Genomic DNA, 26660 nt, shown 5'->3' with positions numbered 1-26660 from the left:
TTTTATATTCATTATTATATAGGACTTTCTTATAAAGTGAAAAAAATATGTGGCATATCGAGTTAATGAAATAAAATTTCTTACAGATAGTTTAAATAGAAAAAGAAGCATGACCCTTATATCGCCAAATTACCATATAACGCTAAAAATCCTTTTAGGGACAATAGATATGGTTTCTACCAAATCAAATAGCTCATAAAATCAAATTGTGATGGTGGGTGGCTTACCGAGTTACTGCAATAAGCACTTCAAATAATGGTTTGAATTAGCCATTTTTATTTATTTTCAGTTGGTAAATGTAGAAAGGATCATCATTTAAAATTATCCTCCATACAAATTCCCCTTCAGATAGATAAGGGAAAAACAACATTGATTTACCTCTAATACCAATATAAAGCGGTATTGACAAAAAAATGGATGCAGCTAGTTGTAGATCACCCCGTGATGCCTCAAATGTAAGATCTAAATATGATGATCTTAAAAAATCTTCGGAAAAAATTAGGAAATAACCAAAGAGAGATTTACAAGACAAACGGAGGATTAGCATTAGTAAACAATTTGTCCTCGGATGAAGAAATTTTTTTGTCATTAATAGAAGCTTCAACTTGCGGATTAAAATATCGCGGTGGTGGTGATAAAGATATATGCGTATACGTGTAGATGTGGGTAAATATTACAGTAATTTTTATAACAGATAATATAATCTACTGAATGTACAGATAGTTTAGAAGCAAGAGTAGAATTGTTACTAGATTAAAATATAGACGCCGACCTATAATTTCATCCAAGTGAATCCGTAAATATTTTAAAGCGACCAATACAAAAAGCATTATCAAGCCATAATGCTTGATATTGAACCTCAAAGTTTTAAAGATGAAAGAAAGACGTTATTGGTGAGCAAACGAAATATTATAAAGAGAAAAATGAAAGAGTGCACGCTTTATTTAAAATAGATATGGAAATAAAACAAATACAAAAAGAAGAGCAAGAGTTTAAACCAGCCAAGCGCAGAAAGAGAAACTGTTATTGTAGTGGTGAGAAAATACTAAAAAAACACTTAGGATAACTATTTGCTAATTACGCTTGTTATGATCAAGTTTCATAACAAGTAAATTGGTAAATTTTACAAATAAAACATATCCAAAGAAAAGAAAAATGTTTATTTTATTTAATTATTTGGGTTTGAAGTTTTACGTTAGCCGGTTAATATCCGGATAATAAAAAATTATTCGGTTATTCGAATAAGAGGAAGCCAGATGTTACTATTGCTTTTTACAATAATTTTCTTTATATTACACCCTTTAACAATTTTGAAAAAAAGCTTTCACACATGAAAAAGTTGATAAGCATGTGAAAATATATTCCACTTATAGCAATTCTGCGTACTCTGATTTTTATAAACAGCTCTTATTTCTTTTAAAAAGGATTTTAAATTACAAAGGACTTACAATTTCAAACGATTTTTATCATATTTATATGTAATGTATGATTCTGATATTGGTATCAAATGGAAGCTGTGAATCTGTATATTATATCTATATCACTTAGAGAAAAAACGGAAAATAAATATAATTTTAACTACTTTTTTGTGCAAATTTTCTTTAAGATTTCCAATTTTTTTTAATCTTGATGACTTGAAATAAATTATATTATTTCGAAGCAGAGGAACTCAGCTTCATTTGAAATTAATATTAATACCAACTATATAATATAAATTTGGAATTCCACTTTTTGAAATCGTATGTCTTTTAAATTTTAAAGTCCTCTTATAGGAGCAAAAGAGCTGATTATGAAAAACTGAGTAAACAGTAATGGTCCACAATTTCCTGTACACATAGATTTCTTTATGTTTGAAATTAACTATTGCACGGTTTATAAACAAAAATATTACTTTTACTTCTTTCTCTTCAATACTACATTAATTATACCCTACACCACTATAGTGGGGAGGGTATTATACGTTTGTGCTGATGTTTGTAACATACAACAATATTGGTCCAATACCCACCTTAAAGTATACCGATCGATTCAGAATAATTTTTTGAGTCGATTAAGACATGTCCGTCCGTCTGTCCGGCTGGCTGGCTGTCCATGTAAACTTTGTGCGCAAGGTACAGGCCGCAATTTTCAAGATAATTTGTTGAAATTTGGACCAAGCATGTTTTTTGGCACAAGGACGAAGCCTATTGAAAATGGTTAAAATCGGTCCATTATTTCACCTAGCCCCCATACAACCGTACCTACCGATTTGAACTTTTTATGCTATAATTACGTCAAATATTCGGCTATCTATCTAAAAATTGGCACAAATAAGTTTTATATAAGTATAAATGATACTGCAGATTTTCGTAAGGATCGGCCTATATTTGACCCTAGCCCCCATACAAACCCCCCTTCAAAAAATTACTTAAACGTCTAAAATTGACTTGTAACCATTTGTATCGCAATGAAACTCAACAAAACTAACTGTTATTTAGAAATATATCCTTTTCCCAAATTTACCGAGGATCGGCCCATATTTGACCTATATAAAGCCTCATTTAGAAATTTTAGTTTTTTATCAATAAATGGCTTAAATATTTTGGAATTATGGTAATATTCAACATAAAAGTTTCTTTACAAAAAATAAAAATTTTATAAAAGTAAAAATTGTAAAAATATACTCATGGTGTAGGGTATCATATGGTCGGCCATGCCCGACTATACTTTCCTACTTGTTTTTTATTGAGTTTTCTCAAAATTTAAAAATTAGACCTTTTTATTTGAAATGATCTTCTATATAAAGAAATTATTACAGTTTCTATGATTTTCAACGAGTTCAAAAATTCATACGTGTTCCTAAAAACTGGTTGTAGAAGTAAAGGCTATATAATTATTTCCATGATTTCTTTTCAAGAATCAGAAGTGTTGTTATAAAAATCATCAAATAAATTTTCTTTATTATGGAATCATAATCGGTTTATTGACAGAAATTATTCGGTTTATTCTTTATTTGAAATTTGACATTTTTCATTTATTTGAACGATAATTATCAAAAATTAATCGATTAACCGATCGTTTTAATACCCTAGTATTCAGTAAGTTTTTACTGGTTTCTGAAAAGATTTTCAGTATTCAGTGAATTTTACTGATTACTGCAAAAAAATGGAGTATTTTACTGATTACTGAAAATGTTTTAATAGTATTCCGTACAATCTAATAACTTACTGAAAATTCTATTTTCAACATATTTTTGAATATTAAACATATTTATCATCACAAGTAGCTATAGCGAGATTAATTTTACTTTTTGGGATTGTAAATGTTTTCAGAAGACAAGAACTTAACTGAAAAAATTCAGTAATCAGTTAGATTTGCATTACCAGTATTTCTTACTGTTTACTGAAAAAAAAATTTTCTAAAATTCTTTTTCAGTAAACAGTAAAAATTTACTGAATACTGAAAACTTTTTCAGTAACCAGTTAAGATATACTAAATATGGAAATTTTTTCAGTTACCAGTAAAAATTTACCGATTACTGAAATGTGTAATGCAGTAAAATTATACTGCAGTGTGGCCATGTATGCTCGAAATGATCGGGTCTTTCTCTAAACATATAATAATATAATAATAAAATTTTAAGCACCATAGTTCAAGAAGTTCCCTTTCCATTTAAAGTTTTCTTTTTTCAAAATGAGTTAAAATTACCAAATTTGTTTTACACCACAAATATCTAAGCACTTCAAAATTTCTATTTGTTGAAATTACGGCTGAATATAAATGATTATTTTTAATTTCAATGCGGTTTAAATATACTCTACACCACATTAATGGGATCATCATTTTGATTATTTTACATCACTTTAGTGGGGAGGTTATATTGGGTTTGTGCTAATGTTTGTAAAGCACAATAATATTGGTCCTATACCCTTAAAGTATACCCATCGGCTCACAATCATTTTCTGAGTCGATTTAGTTATGGCGTTACACACGGAATGACAAATTTCTACACCATCTAGATATGTGACGGAGAGTATAAAAACCAGACCTGAGATAAATGCATTAAATGTGTTAATGCATTAACAATATTTTCAACATTAAAACACATTAATGGTTATGCAAGTTTATTGCATTTACAAAAGACATACAAGTATCAAAATTTTCCACAAATATTTTCTATAGGTAAAGTTTATTTGATGTTGAAATCGGCTATAGCGGTCCGCGTTTTTGCATAGTCCCCACACAAGTGACCCTGCGAAAAACAACTTTAATAGCATAATTGTTCTAAAAATTCGAGTATAGTAATGATATTCGATAAAATTAGAAGTAGACGTAGAAGAAGTATTACATTTATGGCACACGGTTTGATGATATGTATAACACTCCTACTTGTTTTTTTTTTTTTTTTTTTCATAAAAGTATCCTTTGATTAAAATGAGGATGAAACATGTTGTATATTTTCGGGTTTTTAGGGCAACATTATTTGAAAAAAACACGTTATAAGTATACAGTTGCAGTACAATTGACCGTTGTATGAGAAATTTAATTTTCAATTTTACAATTCTCCATATCATTCTTAAATAAGCACTGTTATTATTAGCGTACTTCTGTCACTTCGTCTAAGATATTTTATTGGTTTAATACACACTGAAATGCTTATTTCGTCTGTAAATACATTTTTTTATTCGCTAAAAATGGTATTACTCATCTAAATTATTATGACACTTATGAGAACCTTGCTATTTTGCGAATTTTTTTAATTAAATAAATAATATACAAATTTATAAAAAAAGATCTAAAATCTAAAAAAATTTAATTTTGTTCACATATATTTATATTTATTTCAAATGCATATATAATAATAAAAAAATAACAAAACCGAATTTTTTACAAAGAAAAAAGAGATAAAAATATGAACTTTTTATTTTAAATATAATAAAAAATTCAAAAAATTTACATAACAAAATGTTCAAACAAAAGAACTTGGCTACCGACATACGAACAATTTATAGCCCACCTTCACAGCCACATAAAAAAATTGTCTTCCAATTACGGTTAGATGTCTTTAGGTGTGATGGAGATACCACCTTATTATAATTCATATAAACAAACATACACACATATGTATTTATTTAAAGGCAGTTTATCTCAACCTGTATATAGTTCATTAGGAAGCAGTATTGAACAATTGGACATGGTATCTGAAAACTAATTAGCATAATACCATTTTAACAACTTCACAAGTTCATCAAAATTTAATTCAATAATTTCATGACCATTTTTTGCTTGACAATGATCGCGTGCCATGTTTTTCTTAATTTTAAATGAAAATATTTAATATTTTAACCATTTAATACAAACGTCAACATAAACAAAAACTTGTTGAAATAATTGAATCAGCACCACCACCGCAATAATACCGGCCGACCGAAAAACCAACTAATTAACTGACCGACTGACTGTGAGCTTATTAGAAAAAAACAACTATTCGATTAAAAATAAACATCAACAATCTGTTCGCCAATGTATGGTACTTTTTACCTTCTACAGATAAAGAAGAGGAAGATAGCAGAGGTTAAAAATCTATTCTTATTTGACATATATAAGATAGTGCCGTAAGCTACAGATACTATCATTCTTATTTCGAAACTTCAAGTGATATTAACAAAACAGAACTTAAAATCGTTACCGAAATGCGTGCTTTCGTCGTTTTATGTTTAGTAGCTGTGGCCTGCGCCGACAAATTGGGTTACAACTATCAACCTGTAGGTCATTCCGACAGTGGATTGTCTTTCACACCTGGATCTGGCAGCGTCGGCGGTGGCTTTGGAGGACTTGGTGGTTTAGGCGGTCTTGGTGGTGGTAGCCTCGGTGGAGGTTTTGGTGGACTTGGTGGTGGCAACCTTGGCGGTGGTCTTGGTGGTGGTAACCTCGGTGGTGGTTTAGGCGGTCTCGGAGGTGGCCACAATGGTGGTTCTTATGAAACTCCCTCTTACAGTGCTCCCGCTGAATTAGAAAAGGAATACTACACTTTCTCTGCTCCTGAAGGTGAATTCGATGATGCCAATGCTGCCCAAAAAATTGCCGGTAGTGTGAAACAAGGTCTTCGTGTTGTTTTTATTAAAAGACCCGAAAACAAGGGTCTCGAAAATGCTGCCCTCGCTTTGGCCAAACAAGCCGCTGAACAAAAAACTGCCATCTATGTCCTCAACAAACAAGCCGATATTGGAGATTTGGCCAACAAGCTCAACTCCATCAACAAGAACAGCAACAACAAACCCGAAGTACACTTTGTCAAATACCGTACCCCTGAAGATGCTGCCAACGCTCAAAAAGCCATTCAAGGTCAATACGATGCTTTGGGCGGACCTTCTCAATCTCACAATGGTGGTGTTGCTCCCGTTCTTAACTTCGCCTCTCAAGCCCCAGTCCGCGCTCCTGCTGTCCATGCTCCCGGTAACGCTTACTTGCCCTCTTCTGTCTTCCGTCGTTTGTAAATATTAAACTGACTATTATCTCACTATAGATAGTTAATTTTACTTTAGGCCTGACTGATATATTTGTTAAGTTTTTGTTTTGTTGAATAATGATTAATTACACACGAATAAATCAATTTTTATTTTGAAAAATTATTAAAATTATCAATTTTGTTTTTACTTTTAAGCTATTAGAGTTTACGACCACAAAATATTTAATAATAATTTCATTTTAAAAAATATGTAAAAATGAAGAATATGAAAAATTTCAGATAGCTAAATAAAAAAATAAATTAATTTGTAAGAGGTTAAAAGTCACCGGATATTTCTTGCCCCAAGCGAGATATTGGAAGTCAAAGTTTACAAAAATCAGTTTTTGGCTAATATATTGCTTAATATGTCTCGTACGCATTTTAATGTTATTATAATTTCTATAAAAAATTAAACTTCCTACATTTTCGTTGAAGAATAATTTTCAGTATCATTAGTTGTTTTCGTGCTATAGTGCATTTTTTCCATTGCACTAATTTTATCCAATCTTAACATAGATTTCACTATTAACGAATTTGTCAAATTAGGAGTTAATATATGCTTATACACTGTAACACATTTTATGTCAAACTCGCTTTATGACACATAGTGCAATGTCTGTCTATCTATAACAAGCGTGATATTCGCTAAAAACTGATTTTTGTAATCTTTAACCTACAATGTCTAAGACCCATAATGCAATGTCTATCTATCTATAATAAACGTGATATTCTCTAAAACAGATTCTTGTTACCTTTGACCTCTAATGTGTTGCTTTGTACACACTATATTTTCGGTGACTTTGAACCACTTACTAATTATGCTAAGTAGAAGCTTTGTTTCGATTTTCATTTAGCTATCTAATTCTTTTTCTGGGCTAATAATATATAAATTAGACTATAAATTTTTTAGTCTCAGATATATGTATGCGGCAAAAAAATCGGAAATTTCTATTTGCTGCGTAAAAGGACTTGTCTGAAAGGAATTGTTGGAAAATGTATATTTATTATACATTTTCAGACAATTCAAACTGCTTTAATAAATAAATGATGGATAAAACGGATCTTTTGCATTATAGGCGGAAAGAGGTAAAAAATACATCTTTGAAATGAAAATTTTTCAAAAAACAATGATGACAAATAGTAGTTAATATTTTGAAATGGATGAAAAAGGGACTCTCTGTTGAGCGTAAATACTGATTATTGTCTATGCTTAAGCAAAAACATTTTCGATTAAGCTTTTAAAGTGTCTGAAATATGTATGTTTCAATTTGAAAGTTTGACCAGAAGAAGACAAAAAATAGGAAAAAAGACAAAAAACGAGAAAATTATTACTTTTGTGTTTTAAGTCTCATATGTTTCGTTCTTAAGGCCTAACTATAATATGCATACACTACCTAAAGTCAGTTTAAACATCTGCGCGAATACATACATATACATTTATGTGACAAACTATAATGAACTTAAGAGAGTTTTGTCAAGTTTCGCCAACTTTTATTTGCTTAAGCAAAGAGCGACGTTGGCCGCACATTCCGTACAGAATCAATTGTTTGTTTATTACATACAATTGATGCGAACTAATGTACTGAACACGAAAAAAATATTTTTTTCTCTTCATTTCGTGGTCAAAAAATATGCTCCAAAAATTTTTAAATTATTTTTCCCGTAAACAGCGGAAAATTGTGGAAATTTTAAGACCCATTTAAAAAAAGAAATATTTTATTTTTCACAAATTTTACTGAGTACAGGATTTTCAATCGCTAGTAGGGAAATGAGGTCAAAAAAGAGTACCTTAGTGCTATCTTATCTCATTTTATCTTATCTCATTTTATCTTACGACATATAACGTGCATAGATAGACAGACGAACGGAATACTTTAAAGTAGGTGTATGACCAACGCGTAATACCCTCTTCACTCTAGTGATGTAGGGTGTTTGTATACAGTGTAGCCAAAACCTAATTGGGAAAAAGTGCTAGATTTTTTTGAAAAAAAAATTGTAGAAAGTGCTTAAAATAAAGAAAAAATGCTAACAAAATATTGTTTTTTACATTTATTACATCCTGTAACAACTTCGAAGAAAAGTTTTCACACATGGAGAAGTTGATATGCATATGAAAATAGATTCCACTTATAGCAATTCTGCGTACTCCGATTTCAATAATCAGCTCATATGTCTTATCACTTAAAATCTTAAACGAATATTTAAAATATTTATATGTACTGTATGATGCTAATATTGGTATCAAATGGAAGCTGGGAATCTGTACATTATATCTATATCATTCACTTGACTCACTTAGAGAAAAAAAAACGAAAAAGAAATTAAACTTAAAAAAAATCTCAAAAACTTTTAACTACTTTTTATGACAAATTTTCTTAAAGATTTCCATTTGTTTGTTAATCTTGAAAAATTGAAATAAATCATATTATTTTGAAGCAGAGGTTCATTTGATATTAATATTAATACCAACTTTTTATATAAATTTGGAATTCTTAACTTATTACACTTTATTGGTTACAGTATCCTGAACACATAGATTTCTTATACCCACCATCAAAAAGATTGGTTTCGTCATTCCGTTGATCATAAACCCAGGATCCTTATAATATTCTAAGACGATCCAGCAATGTCAGTCCTTTCGTATGTTGAAAGCACGATAGAGTTCGAATGGAAATATTTTTGTTTGTTTTTGAAAATGGGCAAAATCGGTCCATGTGTTCGCAAAGCCGCCATATAAATGGCCACCCAAAATACAGCCTTAACAGTCATATCTTTTTTTTTTTAAATGCTAGTTTAGCAAAGAAATTTGACATAAATAAGTCTTTTTATCTTATTCTCTCTCAGGATCGGTCTATAATTGATCCTAGCTCTTATATAAAATTCAACATATGTAAAATTTTTTATGACACAAATCTGTCTACCGTGTCTTATTAAAATCGGTCCATATTTGACCCTTCCCACGGTGTTATGGGGCGCTTTTAATACAAAATAAAATTTTATATATACATTTTTTGTATTCTTACTTTTCTATCCCATAAAGTGGATTTGACATCGCTTTCTTAGATTTTTTTAAATTGCCCTATTTTTTGAATTTTTTTTTAACTGCATACATAACGTTTTTAGCTAAGTATGCGATCTTACAAAATCCACTTATTTGAGGTGATTTTCATACGGAATTAAAAATGCTATCAATAAGATTTGTTTAATCTTTTAGATCGGAAGTAAACTGAACCAGTTTAGATTCTGGAAATGTAGATTGGAACTAGCAATGTCGCCATTAATTGCCAAAACATTTCTGTCGAATATTTTGATTGTAAAAGACTTCCAATTGAAATAGTTTATTTAATATTTTCATTAGAATAGCACTAGTTCAGAGTTTTAAAGCTAATACTTAAAACCAGTGAAAAATATCACGCATTTATCAAAAAGTAATTATAAATATAAATTAACTGTTTCGCAAAATTGATCTAAATCTCAACATAACTCGCTAGAAAAAGATCTTGTTCTAAAGAAGCTTCTCTATAACTATAAAGAACTAGTTCCAGAACCGCGCAATTGAAATTTTTGGTTATGAATGTTTTTGAAATTGAGTTTAAAATAATAATTATATTTTGAATCAAAAATACAAAAAAATAGATTCTAATTTTTACAAAAATATTTAAAATTTGTATTAAAATACAAAAGCAATTTGTGATAATTTGTAACAATCGTTAATAAACAGACATTTTATAAAAATTCTAAAAAAATGGAAAATTCCTAAAAAAAACATATGAATGTTTTTTTTTAGTTTTTTAATATATACTGATCCTGTGCCTCGAATTTCTCTATAGTATCTAAATATATTGAATCAATTATTGTTGGTAGTTGATTTTTTGGTTAATTGTATTGATCTAAAAAAATGTGTTAAGAATTTTTGGATTAGTATAAAAAATTAATATAAATTATTTTTTTCGTAACTTAATGTAACACAGAAAAAATATTCTACAATTTTGTTCAATAAATAAAAACATTAATCAGTATTAAATTTTAGTTGAATTATATTTCTAATAAATATGATTATTTTTTAATGAAATATAATAAGGCAGTGAACTATTTATCTAAAGTTTCTTTTGCTGTTTCATTTTAGATTATTATTTCTTACGATTAATCAAATTCATTCAAACCTTGTTTGAAATATGCTACCGAATCTAATTAGAATTAATTACAATAATACTGTTTTAATTGAAATTTTTACTACTTTTTTAAAGTTTTTAATTTTCAGTTAGTCAACAGTATGATTTTGATGATTCGAGCAAAATCAAATCTTAATTAATTAATATGAGCAATTTCGTAATTGAAATTACTTTTTTTCTGTGTACTTTAGGTCATCAAATACGGAACGATATTTCTACAAATAAGAAGTTAAAAATTTTTTTTATCTTGCACATAACTTGTAAACATATTTTTTAAAAAGGGTACTTTGAACATCAAAATTTCAAATAGGCAAAGAATAACGACCATATGAAAATTAAGTTTTAAAAGTCGTTTGCATGGGCAGCCTTTCTATAGCGGACGTGGCACTTCATATATGAAGAAAATCTTAAATTAGTATATCTGCAAAAATATGAAAGCTAGAGTTCTCATTTTTAAAAAAAAAAAAAAAAAACTTTAGTAACAATTTGGGTGTTGATGACAAAAATGGGCTGACTAGCAAAAGAGGGCGTGGTACTTTCCATATTAATTAAATATTAAAATTCGTTTATCAAGCAAACTATTGGCAATAGAATTTTAAATTTTGCACAAAGACCTTTAACATTCATTGTGAGAAAAATTGGAGGACTTTCAAAAGGGATGTTGGTCGTGGTACCTTACATATTAATTTAAAAAATCGTTTAACTAAGTAACTATTGTATCTATTATCTTAAAATTTTGTACAATGAACATCCATTTCAACATTTTGGACGAACTTTAACATGAATTATATTCAAAAATTTCTGGGAAACTGTTAGAGCAAGAATTCATAATTTAACTCTTACACGTATACGAGCATCGGTTTCTAAGAATTTCTTCTTACTCGTTGTAAAGCGTATTTATGAGTTTACTGTTATAGTAAGTTATTATGTATTTTATTTTTTAGAATTCAGGACAAAAACACTTTTTCCAAATTTCATCAAAAATTATCAATATATGTCGGTCGGGTCAAGGTATGTGCCAAACTTAATTAAATTATATTGAATTTTGATATCTGTAGTTTGTCAATATAGCTAAGTCGACTCAGAAAGTAGTTCTGATCCGATTAGTATACTTTAACGTATGTATATGACCAATATCAAAAACATCAACCATCAGCAGAAACGCATAATACCCCCAAATAGGGTAATTAAAATACAAATAAGTCTTTCATATAGATTTATAAAATTCAGATACATATGTCTGATGTATGTATGTCGGAGTGACATATATTTTTAGTACATGTTTTCGGGAATATTAGATACATTCAAATTACAATTATTCCTTATAATGCCTGTAAATTAGCGCTGCAGTATCATATTTACTTTTGTTTGTTTTAAAACAAATTGATGTTTTTATTTCACACAGAGAAAACAGATTCGTTGCCACAGCCGAATTTGTTTCCAATCGAATTTGGTCGGTCCTACGAACTATCGAGTAAATTGATTACAATTGCCGAATATTTTGTTTGCTCACACATATTTTTAAAACAAACATTGGTTGTTATTACCGAATTTTCGATAGTATTAAATGTACTTCTAGTATAAAAATGGTACACGCAACTACATATTTATAAAATTAATTCGGTCATAAAGACCTATACCAAAGAATAAACAAGAAGTGAAACGCTGTCATTTTTTTACAACAATAACATTACGCTCTTCTCACAGACGAGTGCTGTGTAAATCCAACACATATGTAAAAATTGTATTCTCTCTCCCAAAACTTCTAAACTTTTATGCGAAAATTTGAGGAAAATAGCACTTTGAAATATTTTTTATCACTTAACATTATATTTTATAATTTTTTTGCACAATTTAAACACATTTAATAGCCCGAAAATAATATATTTTTTACAAACGAAAAAAAAAAATATTTTTTGTTTTTTGACATTGAATTTTTATTGTTTGAAATTAAAACTAAAAAAACAATGTTGTAAATTTTCGTATGGTAAACGAAAAAGATATTTCAAATAAATAATTTATTTTTCAATATTATAGATTAAAAAACAAATAGACGTGTTTATAAAATGTTTATAGATAAACCTCCTTATTCATAAACAAATTTTTATTTTATAAATGATTTATAAATCAAATTTCGTATGAAAATTTTGTTTTATAAACCTTTTATAAAATAAAATGTTGTTTATGAATAAGGGGGAAAATATGTGCAAAATATCTTAAGAAACCTTTCAAAGTATAAGTAAATTGAAATGTAATAATTTTTTTTCAATATTTTTCAATACTATTTTTTGCAACTATGCTGACTTGAGAATTCTACTAATACATTCTTAGAGTTAGGTACCGGATGACAGTAGACTTAGGTACTTTTGACAACAGTTTCATTTCTTATTTATTCTTTGACCTATACTTTTATTACAGGGACCAAATACAGTTTTTAATTTATTTTCATAATTTTTTATTTATTATCACAAAAGTGCATTGTATTATAATTTGCATAAAATGTTTCAAAATTAATAAAAATGGATGTACATATATTTCAAATTACATTGACATTGGGGCGGATCTTGAATTTTTCTTGATTTTTACATTTTATTTTTTTTATATTTTAGAACTATTAATATTTAAATGTCAAGAACAATTTACAATTTGTTTTATGTATTCGGTTGGAAATACCGATTTAAACTTTTAAGTTATTACAATAATCGAAATTTTAAATTTTCGGTTAAAATTACCGAATAAAGCTTTTTTGTGTTAAATATAATCAATATTTCCATACGGTTTTAAAAAGTTCTGACTAGAGAAACTTAAATCCAAGTTTTGGCTAAAAAATACTGATTTGAACAATTTGTTAATTATAAAAACAGAAATTTCCCATTGTATTGAATAATTTAAACTTTAAATTGGTTGTAGATATTGAAATAACAAATTAATAGTTACTTTATCCTTATTTCAGTTAGAATTATGTTTTTCTGTCCTAATTATAAATTATTTGTGGAATTTACAGTATTTTAATATCTACAATCAATATTCATTTTTAAGTATTGAATTTTCGTAATTGTAAACGTTTTCCGATCGATCTGTTTTCTGTGTGCATGTATAACACATCGAAAGTAAAATACTCGAAATATTTTCACTAAACTTATAAACAGCATCATACGAAAAGTTAAAATATATTTTAATCGATTTTTTAAGAAATTGGCAAAGCTGTTTTTTAAGCTTTTAACTAAATACCAGTTAACTTCAGATTACAGAACAAAAAAGTATATTTAATTATCTATATAAAAATATGAAGCACAAGTTTTCCTTAAGGATATTGAAAAAAAGATATATGTCACTATGTTTTAGTTCATAATTTATTATTGAAAATCCTGTAAATATTTGAATTTACTTTATTTTAATTATTAAATTTAAAATATTATTTTCACTGAACAGCGCAAAGCATCACCCGCAAAGCTGATCTACCATTTAACTAATCAACTGAAAGACTAAAAACATACTTTGTATTAGCAAAAGCAACAATTTGATAGACATAAACAACAACATTGTTATCGTCGGCGTATTATTGTTATGGAATTTATACTTATACAGAAAAAAGAGGAATAGAGTAAAGATTAAAAATCTATTCTTATTTGACATATATAAGATAGTGCCGTAAGCTACAGATACTATCATTCTTATTTCGAAACTTCAAGTGATATTAACAAAACAGAACTTAAAATCGTTACCGAAATGCGTGCTTTCGTCGTTTTATGTTTAGTAGCTGTGGCCTGCGCCGACAAATTGGGTTACAACTATCAACCTGTAGGTCATTCCGACAGTGGATTGTCTTTCACACCTGGATCTGGCAGCGTCGGCGGTGGCTTTGGAGGACTTGGTGGTTTAGGCGGTCTTGGTGGTGGTAACCTCGGTGGAGGTTTTGGTGGACTTGGTGGTGGCAGCCTTGGCGGTGGTCTTGGTGGTGGTAACCTCGGTGGTGGTTTAGGCGGTCTCGGAGGTGGCCACAATGGTGGTTCTTATGAAACTCCCTCTTACAGTGCTCCGGCTGAATTAGAAAAGGAATACTACACTTTCTCTGCTCCTGAAGGTGAATTCGATGATGCCAATGCTGCCCAAAAAATTGCCGGTAGTGTGAAACAAGGTCTCCGTGTTGTTTTTATTAAAGGACCCGAAAACAAGGGTCTCGAAAATGCTGCCCTCGCTTTGGCCAAACAAGCCGCTGAACAAAAAACTGCCATCTATGTCCTCAACAAACAAGCCGATATTGGAGATTTGGCCAACAAGCTCAATGCCATCAACAAGAACACCAACAACAAACCCGAAGTACACTTTGTCAAATACCGTACCCCTGAAGATGCTGCCAACGCTCAAAAAACCATCCAAGGTCAATACGATGCTTTGGGCGGACCTTCTCAATCTCACAATGGTGGTGTTGCTCCCGTTCTTAACTTCGCCTCTCAAGCCCCAGTCCGCGCTCCTGCTGTTCATGCTCCCGGTAACGCTTACTTGCCCTCTTCTGTCTTCCGTCGTTTGTAAATATTAAACTGAATATTATCTTACTATAGATAGTTAATTTTACTTTAGGACTGACTGATTTATGTACTTGTTAAGTTTTTGTTTTGTTGAATAATGATTAATTACACACGAATAAACCAAATTTTATTTTGAAAAATTATAAAAAAATATTAATTTTGTTTAATTTTTTCAATTGGGGAATATTTTGCATGATAAGGTCAATTAATAATGCTTTTTATAGAAATAACGCTTCAGACAATAACATATATTAAACAAGTATGTAAGTATAGTCGGACATTGTCTACCATATGATACCCTACATCAGTCAGTATGTTAAAAATGTGGATTATTTTTTAAAACATAAAGCATTCAATTAGTTTTTTTAGCCGTACTGTGGAATAATTTTACTTATTGTTGACAAAAAAAAAAAAAGATTTTCTACAAGAGGGCCCATAGGGGAGTAGGCGTAAATATAGGCCTATCATAAATTTCGGTAGAGGATTTTACAACTGCTTCAAAGTTATTTATGTAAATTTTAATTATTTTATTAGTAAATATAAGTGAATTTTGACAATCAAGTCGTTTTCTAAAGGGGAGTTTGTATAAAAATCAGTAGTATCATTTATCGTTCTATAGAACTAAGTTTTGCTGATTTTTTTTTTTTTTGACATAATAGAACATTTATCGTAATTATGAACCTAAAGGCCCGAATCGGGGGTACGGTTGTATGAGGACTATGTAAAATAATGGACCGATTTCAACCATTTTCAATAGGTATCGTCCTTGAACTAAAAAAAGAGTATGTAGCAATAGGACCAATATTTTTGGGTGTTACAAACATCAGCACAAACGCATAATATTCTCCCACTATAGTGGTGTACGGTATAAAAACAAGTGTGAATGTATAGTCGAACACGATCGACCATATGATACTCTACATTTTTTATAAAAAAGCAATTAATTATTTGTTTACCTTAATTCTGGAATATTTTTATTTATTGTTGATGAAAAACAGATTTTCTACAAGAGAGCTCATAAGGAGTTGTCCAAAAAAGGTTTGGTGTAAATTTCATATATTGTAAAGTATATGTATAACAATTATTTGAATAAATTCTGTACTAAAATGGGTACAAGTAATTATAAATTATTAGAACAGCATTATCTGTTCATTCTTTTAGGCATTTTTTGAATTTTTTTATTTTCCTAAATGTGAGCGCTTAATCTTAAGTTATATTTGATACCAAATATTTCAGTTTAACTCTAGAAAAACTTTAAACACAATATTCAACATCAAATTCGTTTCTACTTGTTCTATGTTTTTTAAATTATATATAAAAAATAAATCACTAATCGGAATAACAACAAAATTCGAATGTTTAGGGGGTAAAAACGGGTAAATTCGGTTTCTTATATCTCCTAAACTAGAAAAGATATAAAGACAGTGTAATCTTATCGTCTTGCATTAAAAATATAAATGTACAGGCGTATGTATTTTTTAAAAAGATTAACATTCAACAAATAATTGTAACTACTTCATAACTTAATGAAAAAATAAAAATATGAATACAATTTTTTGGATATTCGGACGTTAAGGGTTACACAGAAAAAAGTTTCAGCATAAATATTATGAACTGCTTTCATTGACAAAATTTAATAATATTTAAGAATATGTATAAATTCTTATAATTTTTTTTCAAATAAAATCTTTTTGTTAAAAATGTTTGAAATTTCTTTTGGAATTTTCTTTTATTTCTTTAAGATTTTCAGATTAAAATCGATTAAATATTCGCGAAGTTGGTCGGGTGTTATGAAGAACATTTGATTTACTATGTTTGCTGATGTTTTGTTGTTTGAGGTTTTGTTTATTCACATTTAATTTTTTTTATTATACAAAATTCGCTTATATAGGATTACTATCTTTTAAATATAGAAACATATTAGTAGATAATGGACTTCTTTTGAAATTTTTTCATAAATATCGTAGAAAAAAAGTAAAAATTTTAAAAAATACCTTCATGTACAATTTCATACATATTATCAACTTTTAATGTTGACTTTAATATTGACTTTTTTCGTTCTACAACTGGTACTTTTTCAGTTTTCTATGATATTGGAACGAATCATAATAATTATGAAACTGTTTGGTACTTTTTCGTTCTTCACTAGTACTTTTTTAGTTTTCCTTTAAATGAAACAGAAAATCAAGAAATGAAGAATGTATAGTCTGAAAAGGTACTTATTGAAGTTTTTATAATATTGAATGTAGAAACATGAAATTATTTTAAAATTAAGCAAATCATTTAGAAAGAAACAAGAAATTAAACAATTTGGGCCTGAAATAAATATGAAAGTCCCTTTACTGTGAAGTTCGACATGAACATATCTTATAGGAACCTGACTATCTTCGTCAAATTTTATAAGGATCGGTCCATAATTGAACCTACCCGCCATAAAGTTTTCTTCAGAAAATTACATTAACGATCATAACTGTCTGAATAAAGCATCTATAGCTGTGAAATTCGACATGAACATATTTTATAGGAACCTAAATCTCTTTGTCAAATTGTATAAGTAATGTTATTGTACAGGTTGTGATTTAATTGTGGATACATAAAATAGCCGAATATAATACTCTTACTTGTTATAACCTAAAGTTTAAGTCTAGAGACAGATACGTAATACAGTTACTTGGACCAAAATGTTAAAATGTGAAAATTGATGGGTCTTTTTATACCCTACACCACTATAGTGGGGAGGGTATTATACGTTTGTGCTGATGTTTGTAACATACAAAAATATTGGTCCAATACCCACCTTAAAGTATACGGATCGATTCAGAATCATTTTTTGAGTCGATTAAGACATGTCCGTCCGTCCGTCTGTCCGGCTGGCTGGCTGGCTGTCCATGTAAACCTTGTGCGCAAGGTACAGGCCGCAATTTTCAGGATAATTTGATGAAATTTGGACGAAGCATGTTTTTTTGGCACAAGGACGAAGCCTATTGAAAATGGTTGAAATCGGTCCATTATTTCACCTAGCCCCCATACAACAGTACCTCCCGATTTGATGCTATAATTACGTCAAATATTCTGCTATCTCTCTAAAAATTGGCACAAATAAGTTTTATATAAGTATAAATGATACTGCAGATTTTCGTAAGGATCGGCCTATATTTGACCCTAGCCCCCATACAAACCCCCCTTCAAAAAATGACTTAAACGTCTAAAATTGACTTGTAACCATTTGTATCGCAATGAAACTCAACAAAACTAACTGTTATTTAGAAATATATCCTTTTCCCAAATTTACCGAGGATCGGCCCATATTTGACCTATATAAAGCCTTATTTAGAAATTTTAGTTTTTTATCAATAAATTTCTTAAATATTTTGGATTTATGGTAATATTCACCATAAAAGTTTCTTTACAAAAAATAAAAATTTTATAAAAGTAAAAATTTTAAAAATATACTCATGGTGTAGGGTATTATATGGTCGGCCATGCCCGACTATACTTTCCTACTTGTTAATATCATTTTCGAGTTCAGCACACCAAATAATACATATGTATATAAAACGTGTTTTCTTTGGTCTTTGTAATAATTTTTTTTGCTCATTATAGATATGTATACACTGAAAATAATCCATGCTCAACTTTACGAAAAAAAAATATCGTAACTTCTATTTTCGTAATATTTACAAAAAGTTTTGTGTATAATACGAAATATTATTTAATAAAACCCTTTTCTATTTTTACGAAAGTACGAAAACCTTTCGTAATATTTTTTCTAAAATTTTAGCGAAATTAAACATAATGATATTATTTATATTATGATTAAATAAAACTACAACATTTTTATAAAATTTAAGAAAAAGTATAATATTATTCACGAATTATTTTCATAAAAAAAAAATGAAAATTCGTGTGGAGAATAATTTTGAACTAAAATTAGAAAATTTATTTTAAAATGAACAAAAATGTTTGAATAAATTAATATTTCTTAAATTTTACCATATTTATTCAAAATTCCCTTTTTCCAATTTATGTAAATTAATTTTTTCAAGAATATTTTGCATTATACTAAAATATTTCGTACAATTTCGTATATATTACGAAAGAATTTTGAAACAACGAACGATTCGTACAATGTACGACATTTTTCGTATATATTAGGCATGGATTTTTTTCAGTGTAGTTAGTGCCTTAATTTTTCGTGATATTTTCAAAATTTAAATAGTATATGGTCCATATATTACATCATCTTTAAACTATTTAAAAAAATCTTCTTCAGAACTATTTCCTTATAAATGTGATTATTCTTTATTCAAAATGTTTTTTCAAAATGAATTTGAAAAAGTTCATATTTCAAATGTCGTAGGGTTATTGATCTTGGAAATCATTGTTTAAAATTTGTTAGAACGATCTATTTATTATAGTCAATATTTAATCAAAACTATTAAACAAAAAAATATTTTTTTTTAATTTTTGTATAAAAATTACAATAAGAAAACGTTCTTTAAAAAAGTAACTCTGAAAAATTTTTATTGCAAAAAAAAACTATTTAAATTTATTAATGAAACTAAACAATAGCATTCCAAAAATTCCAACAGCATTTTTAAAAGCAATAAAAAAATAACAGAAAAATTTAAGATTATAAAATTTATGCAAAAATCTCTCAGATGGTTATCACGTTTTGAGATGATAAGCTAAGATATTTTTATAACAAACATAATTAAAATGTTAAAAGATTTGAAGTTAAAGGTTAAACAAACAGAAAGCCATAAATAAAATTGGGCCAAAAAAACACATAAAATTTAAAACAAAAAATGTGGAAAAACGGAACTTTACAACTGTCAATATTCAGATTTAAAACAATAAAAATACAAATTAACGAGGAATTGGTATTGGTCGACTATAATGATTCCTCTATTAAGATGTGTTAAAATGAATTACTTTTACATCCTTAATACACATATGTGTTTTAATATTAAATGTTATGAAAACAAACTGTTGAATAATTCCAATATTTTATTAAAAATATTTGTAATAAAACCAACCAGGTATGGTATGGGAACTAATTACGTACTTTATGTAAATAGAATTTTAATTAATATTGATTGTTACATATTACAGAATAGTCAGAAATTGTCATTAAACTTCTACTACATGATAATGTATCAACATTTTACATGAATATGTAAATGTGATTCTAATTAGATATTTATAATAATCTTAACTTGACCTTAGCCTACTTATAACCAGCTTTAGATCTTCTGATTGTAAACCCATGTAAGAGAACGATGTAGGGTATTTAAGTATTTAGAAGCAAAAAACAGGTAATCTTTTAAAGCACCCACTACATTAAAGATTATTGATTTTCATAAAATATTCAGTGATTTACATAAAGTTTTGTTTTTAATTTGATTCAAATGAATAAAAAAAATTAATGTCGTTAAACCAGAAACTATGGGATAATCCGAAAAGGTTTTAGGGTAAACTGTATATATAGTTAACTAAGTTGATGTTATTAATTTATTCTAACATTCGTGACTTGCTAATGAAATTCAATTTTTAAATATAGAAATCAAATTAACACTTAAATTATTAATATAGTTAGTTAACTTATACATAATTATACAAAATAAATATTAACGTTATTACAGTACTGATATCTGCTTCTCCCTACTTCTCTAAGTAATGGTAGTAAAAGTTTGCGTACATATAATACTTAATCACCGTACGAAAAGTGCCAATTGAAACCTTTCACTAGTTATATAAGCGCATATAAAAGCGTAAGTTAACCAGTGGTAACTTATGACTTGTAACTAGTAAATTTTGATGTTTTTTATTAGCCGGTAAATTATTAGAATGAGGATTCCCCAGATATGCCCCAGGGGGTTTAATTTATATTTTTTTGTGCTTCTATAACCAACCAATATATTTTTTCAATCACAAAAACTAAAAAAGTTAGCACAAAAAAATCACACAGTGAAATATTTCACATGCTATTTAAAAACAATTAATCACGTCTGGCTACCATTATATGTAAAATTAATCTTTTAAACTTTCAAGGATGATAGATAATTGAAAATAAAATTTGATAATCTGATAAAATCAACAAAAACTATGGCGAATGATCCCCCTAATACCCTCCGTTATTTTTCACAGCACTTGAGTTACATTTGGTACTAAAAATTAAAGAAAATATATGTATGAATATTTATAAACAAAAAAAGGGATTGAAAAAAACAAATTGTTGCTAGCATTGTAAATGTTGCTTAAGTGCTCTGTTTGTATTGCTGAAAAACATAAATACTTTCTCATATCTGGGACAAAGAAATAAATTTAAAACAACAAACACAAATACGCTTTACTGTCGCAACAAATCAAGTCATAATCAAAATATAACTATATTTTAAATTTAATTTATAACACCGTCCAACACCATTTTTCACACACGAACCAAACCATATACATACGAAAGCACATAATTTATATGGTATAACTGCATACTCAGTCCTTTTTTTTGTTAAAATATTATGTAGAAAAATTAGAAATTTGTTATTGTGGAACCGAGTTTCTTTATCTCTATGATAAAAAGTTAAAAAAGTGGAAACTTTGAAGAATATGAAAATATAACAATCGACTAAGGATATATTTCATTTTTTATCCTTTCATGTTAAAACTCCTTTCTTGGAAATTATATTTTCCTTTTTAATTTAACACAATTATTCCGAACTCTATAGTTATTCTAAATTCTATATATCTTTTAAAAATATCTTTGACATCCCAATAATGTTATCAAAGAGTTTATTATATAGTTTTTATTAAAAATACAACAGTGCGAAGGTATATCATGTGCAATTAGTAAACCATGATATACATAAATATTTTAACAAGTTACGAAAGCATATCATACCCTACACCAGTTGTAAATTTCTTTCAAATGTGATTTATTTTAGCAAATAAAATATTTATGTTGAATTTTATTTCAATTGCGACATATTGAAGAAAAACTAATTTTCTGAATGTCGGCTAGAGTCAAATAGAGATTAAAGGACTGCACAAGACAACAATAATGCGACAATTTGTTAAACAAATATCGTGTGCGCTATCATAAGCAGGCCTTTAATACGTATATTATAAAATTAAGAGGAGAGATTTGTGTCTACATATATAAACGTTTTTTTATGTAGCTTTTCATCGTGATATTAATGTTTATATTAATTATATTATATTTTACATTTATATTAATATTGCGCTTATCATATTATCCTGAAGTGGATTTTAGATTTCAGAACATGCATGTTTTAATCACTAAATCGTCATAATCATACGAAATAAAATTTTATATATTTTAAGACATATTATCTCAACCACCGGTTATGTTTAATTGGTAGATATTTTGTCTGAAAACTGTCAATTTAACGTTAGGATAAAAAATTAACAGACATTGGGATAATGGGGGTAGGTAATTGGTATAAATAATTAATTAAATTAAACAAAATATTCTCAACAAAAATTTTTTAATTTGAATACATCTTAACTTTTAATTTTTTTACAAAGAACTAATAAAGATAAAGACATGAAATTTGGGAGTCTGCAACTCCATATTTGTAAATATAACATATATTTTTTTTCTAAAAAAAACTGACTATAGAAAATAAGGATATTAAAGGATTAAAATTTAAAAGGACATTTTTTTATTCTAACATTTTAAAACTATTTTATTTGTAAAAATACTGTTATTCTCCTCTTTCAATCGATACCTATATTGACCTACTAGACCAAACCAAATTTAAGCTAAATATAATTATACTTACTCTTCCTTTTAAACTTTAAAGTCCTTTTAAAGGAAGAAACGATCAGAAAATAAAAAACCAAAAATGTAGTTTAACTATATCAAGTATGTAGTTTCCAACGTATAGGATCTTGCTCATGTGTGCAACAATTTTTCCCAATTTGTTGTACGGTGTAATATTTTCTACAACATTTCATAAGAATACTTATGATGGTTTTATTTTCATCAAAATTATAAACAAGTCAATTTGCCAGACTAATTGTCATATTCATAACAATTTATCAACGATTTATAGAACACATTTTTTACGAAAATGTTTACAATAATTACCATAATAGCAAACTTAACGCTTAGAAATTTTGTAATAAACGAATCTTAAAGCATTTTGATTTGTTGTTGTTTGTTGTTTCTTATTAACACACAAACAAGCATAATCTGAACGTTGTGGTTGGTTTTATTCATCTGCATGTAAAAAATACTAATTCTTCGAGGTTGTGTCAGATTTTCATATCTTCGGTAGAGATATGAGACAGACAGACGGACATGGCATAATCGACTCCGCTATCTATAAGGATCCAGAATAGACATAAATATATACTTTATATTGTCGGAAAATTTTATTGTAGAAATTACAAAGAGAATGACAAACTTATAAATAACCGTAAAGGGTATAAAAATTTAAGACTAGCTTGAAATTTTTTTCCTAATTCTTAAGTAATATTCTCAAAAACTTTTTTTCGTCAATGATCAATTATTACAATCACAATTATAATAATCGATCCAAAATTTCCCATAGCACTCACACAAAGATACATATTCCATTAAATGAATTTAGCGTAAATAACTCCCTCAAAAATATTAGTATCAAACAAAATCCTGCATATATAAGTCAGTCCACAATTGGTCATAGCTTTTATTTGAAGAGCAGTTTCGAAAATCACATATTTCGTTGATAAAATAAGCTATAACGTTTCATATTACATGAGTATTTTCTGCGTTCACATTTTAATTTTATTAGTTGAACCAACACTCTTTGTATTAAACATTTGCAAGGAAACACCCATATCCGGCTTATAAATATTTATATTCATTATAAATAAATAAATTATTTGTCTACTTAATAATATCATAAACTTTGTTAAAATTCAAAATATGCATTTAGTACGTTTCACAAGACATTATTAGCGGCAGTATTACCGCTCTCACAAATATTTTGTATCTATGTAAATTAAAAGGTTTAATTTTGCTTTTGATACCACAGGAAAATAAGGGTTTAATTGCGAAAAATTGTTCAAAGGAGTTCAGATGGCTATTTCTCCATTTTCCCAATTTTCTTTTTAAACTTTTTTCAAATTATTACTTAAAATAATTTTTATTTTTGGTTAAAAAAACTTTTACAGTTTATTTTCGACCTACAATCCAAAAGTACTACCCTTAGTGCAAATTTCATGAATGGTTTATTGAACCACTATAACTGATGTTGTATTCTTTAAAAATAGAAAAACAAGGGCATAACATTCCCTTGTTGCATGGTTTGAGAATTATTTAAAATAAAAATACATTTTTGCAGATATTTTACGACCAGATATTGGTTATAGAATAGAATACATAATTATATAACTATCGTTCTAGCCATTTTAAACACAAAGACATTTTTTACTTTCTGACGTGAATTATTATGTTACTTCTTACTTTCATGAGAATAGTATATATAAATTTGTCATTCCGTTCATAAAAAAATATCGTTAGTTTATTTTCAATTAACATGTTTTTTGAAACTGTTTGAAACTTAAGTATAAAATTTTGATTAAATTTTTAATTAATTCAATTAATTTTTTAATTGATTGAAAAAAATTCTGGCCTTCTTTTCTATTTTAGATTTATTTTTATTATTTTATTTTGAATTTTTATGCTGGCAATATTTATAATTCTTAAATAGTCAATAAAATTTTAGGAATATAATATTCAACTTTCTTTACAATTTATAAAGCACATTATATTTTAAATAATGACAATAAGGTGATAATTTTTGTAAATGCTGAACGCATTGTTAAAGGTCTAGTATTCATATTTTTATTTTTTTACAAATTTGGTAATTGATATCATCATTTTGGTTATAGGTGCAAAACTTGCTTGATACAATTATTTTGATAATTAAAACTTATTTTCAGTTTTTTCTGTGTTTGTTCTGTTCCTATAATATAATTTTCCGGTCCTATAAAGTACATATATGTACATATTTTGGTTCCTTATAGATAGCGCAGTCGATTAAGCCTTCACCGTCTGTGTGTCTATTGAATTCAGTGTTCTGAAGACCCCAGACATCTTCGGGATCAAAATCCTCTAATATTATTCATAAATAAGAGATATAAATAAAAATTCGTGAAAATCATGAGAATCATGATGTTCTGTAAAAAAACATCTGAAACATATAAAACATTGCATATATAAAATACATGTGGATGTATTTTTTCGATAAGAGCGTGCTCTTATCTTTTGTTTTGAAATAACAATTTCCGAAAAAAATAAATTAAAGAAAATGAATAAAGAACATGAAAAAGTAAGTATTTTTTTTTATTTTTTAATAAACTAATTTATAATTTTAACAATTTTTACACATTAAAAAGACAACATTGATTATATTTATAGGTTATGTCATATGGAAAAACACAGGCAGGTGTGATAGCAAAAATTATGAAGCGTATGTAAATTAACAATTTTGACATATATTTGGAATTTTGGAATATGGATAAAAAAGTGACAGTACATATGTTAAATACATGTCGTCTAATACCACCTTTATTGAAAAAGTGTATGGTTTTATTGCTTTGCGTATTTTGTGTGTTTTGTTTCGTTTGGCGTTTTGTTATAAAATTAACTTAAATATTCAGATACAGCAAAGGCGAATGTTGAGCTTTTACCTGTTTTAAAGTTACCTTATTTACTTTTAGCACACACTGTATGCAATAAAATTTTCTTCGAAACAATAATTAGTAGTAATAGGTTTATTTTAGTTTAATTTTTTCAAGCTAATAGAAAAAAATAACAACAATCCATAAAAATAACTAATTAATTAATTCAAATATAAAACGTCACCATTGTCGCCGTTATTTTCGAGGAAGTTATTTTAAATATTTAAAAATACAAATATCGAGAAGCATAAATGTGGGTCATTCTAAGTTATTGCTCTAACGAACTTGAGATTTGAATTTGACTAAAACAATAAAAAGTAGCAAACTTTTACTTTCAGTTTTTAACTTCTTTGTTTTACCTATTGTTTTGATCAGAATTAGGTATAAATTGTTAATTATTTTTTAGAACAGCACATTCATTTTGATATCTTTATCATATAGAGAAGCCAATTTTAGAAACAAGGAAAGAAAATATAAAAAAATGCGTGCTTTTATTGTAAGGCTTTACTATTTAATATTTCATACATGGAGTATACTTTATTAAATCGTTTTTACTTTTTAGGTTTTATGTTTGGTGGCCGTTGCTTGCGCCGATAAGTTGGGTTACAACTATAAACCTGTGGGCCATTCTAATTCAGGTTTATCTTTTAATCCTGGTTCTGGAGTAGGTGGTGCACAGTGGTATAGGAAAAAAAAAAGAGGGAAATAATTCGGTAACTTCTAAACGGTTAATCCGATTTTAATGAAATTTGGTATGCACAAAGAGGAGGTGTTGTC

The 26660-nt window shown here is 27.9% G+C and overlaps 3 protein-coding genes across 3 annotated transcripts in view; all 3 read left to right on the top strand.

Moving 5' to 3' along the window:
• The first annotated feature begins 5610 nt into the window (after positions 1 to 5610).
• On the top strand, positions 5611 to 6617 carry LOC111674642 (putative mediator of RNA polymerase II transcription subunit 17). The gene has a single exon (XM_023435302.2). It carries the CDS (start codon positions 5673 to 5675, stop codon positions 6474 to 6476), a length of 804 nt encoding a protein of 267 aa, XP_023291070.2. The 5' UTR covers positions 5611 to 5672; the 3' UTR covers positions 6477 to 6617.
• Positions 6618 to 14326: 7709 nt separating this feature from the next.
• Positions 14327 to 15328, top strand: LOC124419699 (keratin, type II cytoskeletal 2 epidermal-like). The gene has a single exon (XM_046950102.1). It carries the CDS (start codon positions 14389 to 14391, stop codon positions 15190 to 15192), a length of 804 nt encoding a protein of 267 aa, XP_046806058.1. The 5' UTR covers positions 14327 to 14388; the 3' UTR covers positions 15193 to 15328.
• An 11036-nt stretch (positions 15329 to 26364) lies between these two features.
• The window catches only part of LOC111674615, a 1114-nt gene continuing 818 nt past the window's right edge, over positions 26365 to 26660 (top strand). The window contains exons 1-2 of the mRNA XM_046950636.1: positions 26365 to 26379; positions 26446 to 26566. Of these exons, the coding sequence (XP_046806592.1) occupies positions 26365 to 26379; positions 26446 to 26566 (136 nt within the window). The remainder of the gene's footprint in view (positions 26380 to 26445; positions 26567 to 26660) is intronic.

The sequence above is a fragment of the Lucilia cuprina genome, chromosome 4 (genome assembly GCF_022045245.1).
Source record: "Lucilia cuprina isolate Lc7/37 chromosome 4, ASM2204524v1, whole genome shotgun sequence".
Classification (NCBI taxonomy): Eukaryota; Metazoa; Arthropoda; class Insecta; order Diptera; family Calliphoridae; genus Lucilia; species Lucilia cuprina.
Note: the sequence above shows the minus strand (reverse complement) of the source record. Positions and strands in the feature narration are given on the sequence as shown.

Coding starts and splice junctions, on each gene's coding strand:
- LOC111674642 (XM_023435302.2), top strand. CDS start 5,673: ATGCGTGCTTTCGTCGTTTTATGTTTAGTAGCTGTGGCCTGCGCCGAC.
- LOC124419699 (XM_046950102.1), top strand. CDS start 14,389: ATGCGTGCTTTCGTCGTTTTATGTTTAGTAGCTGTGGCCTGCGCCGAC.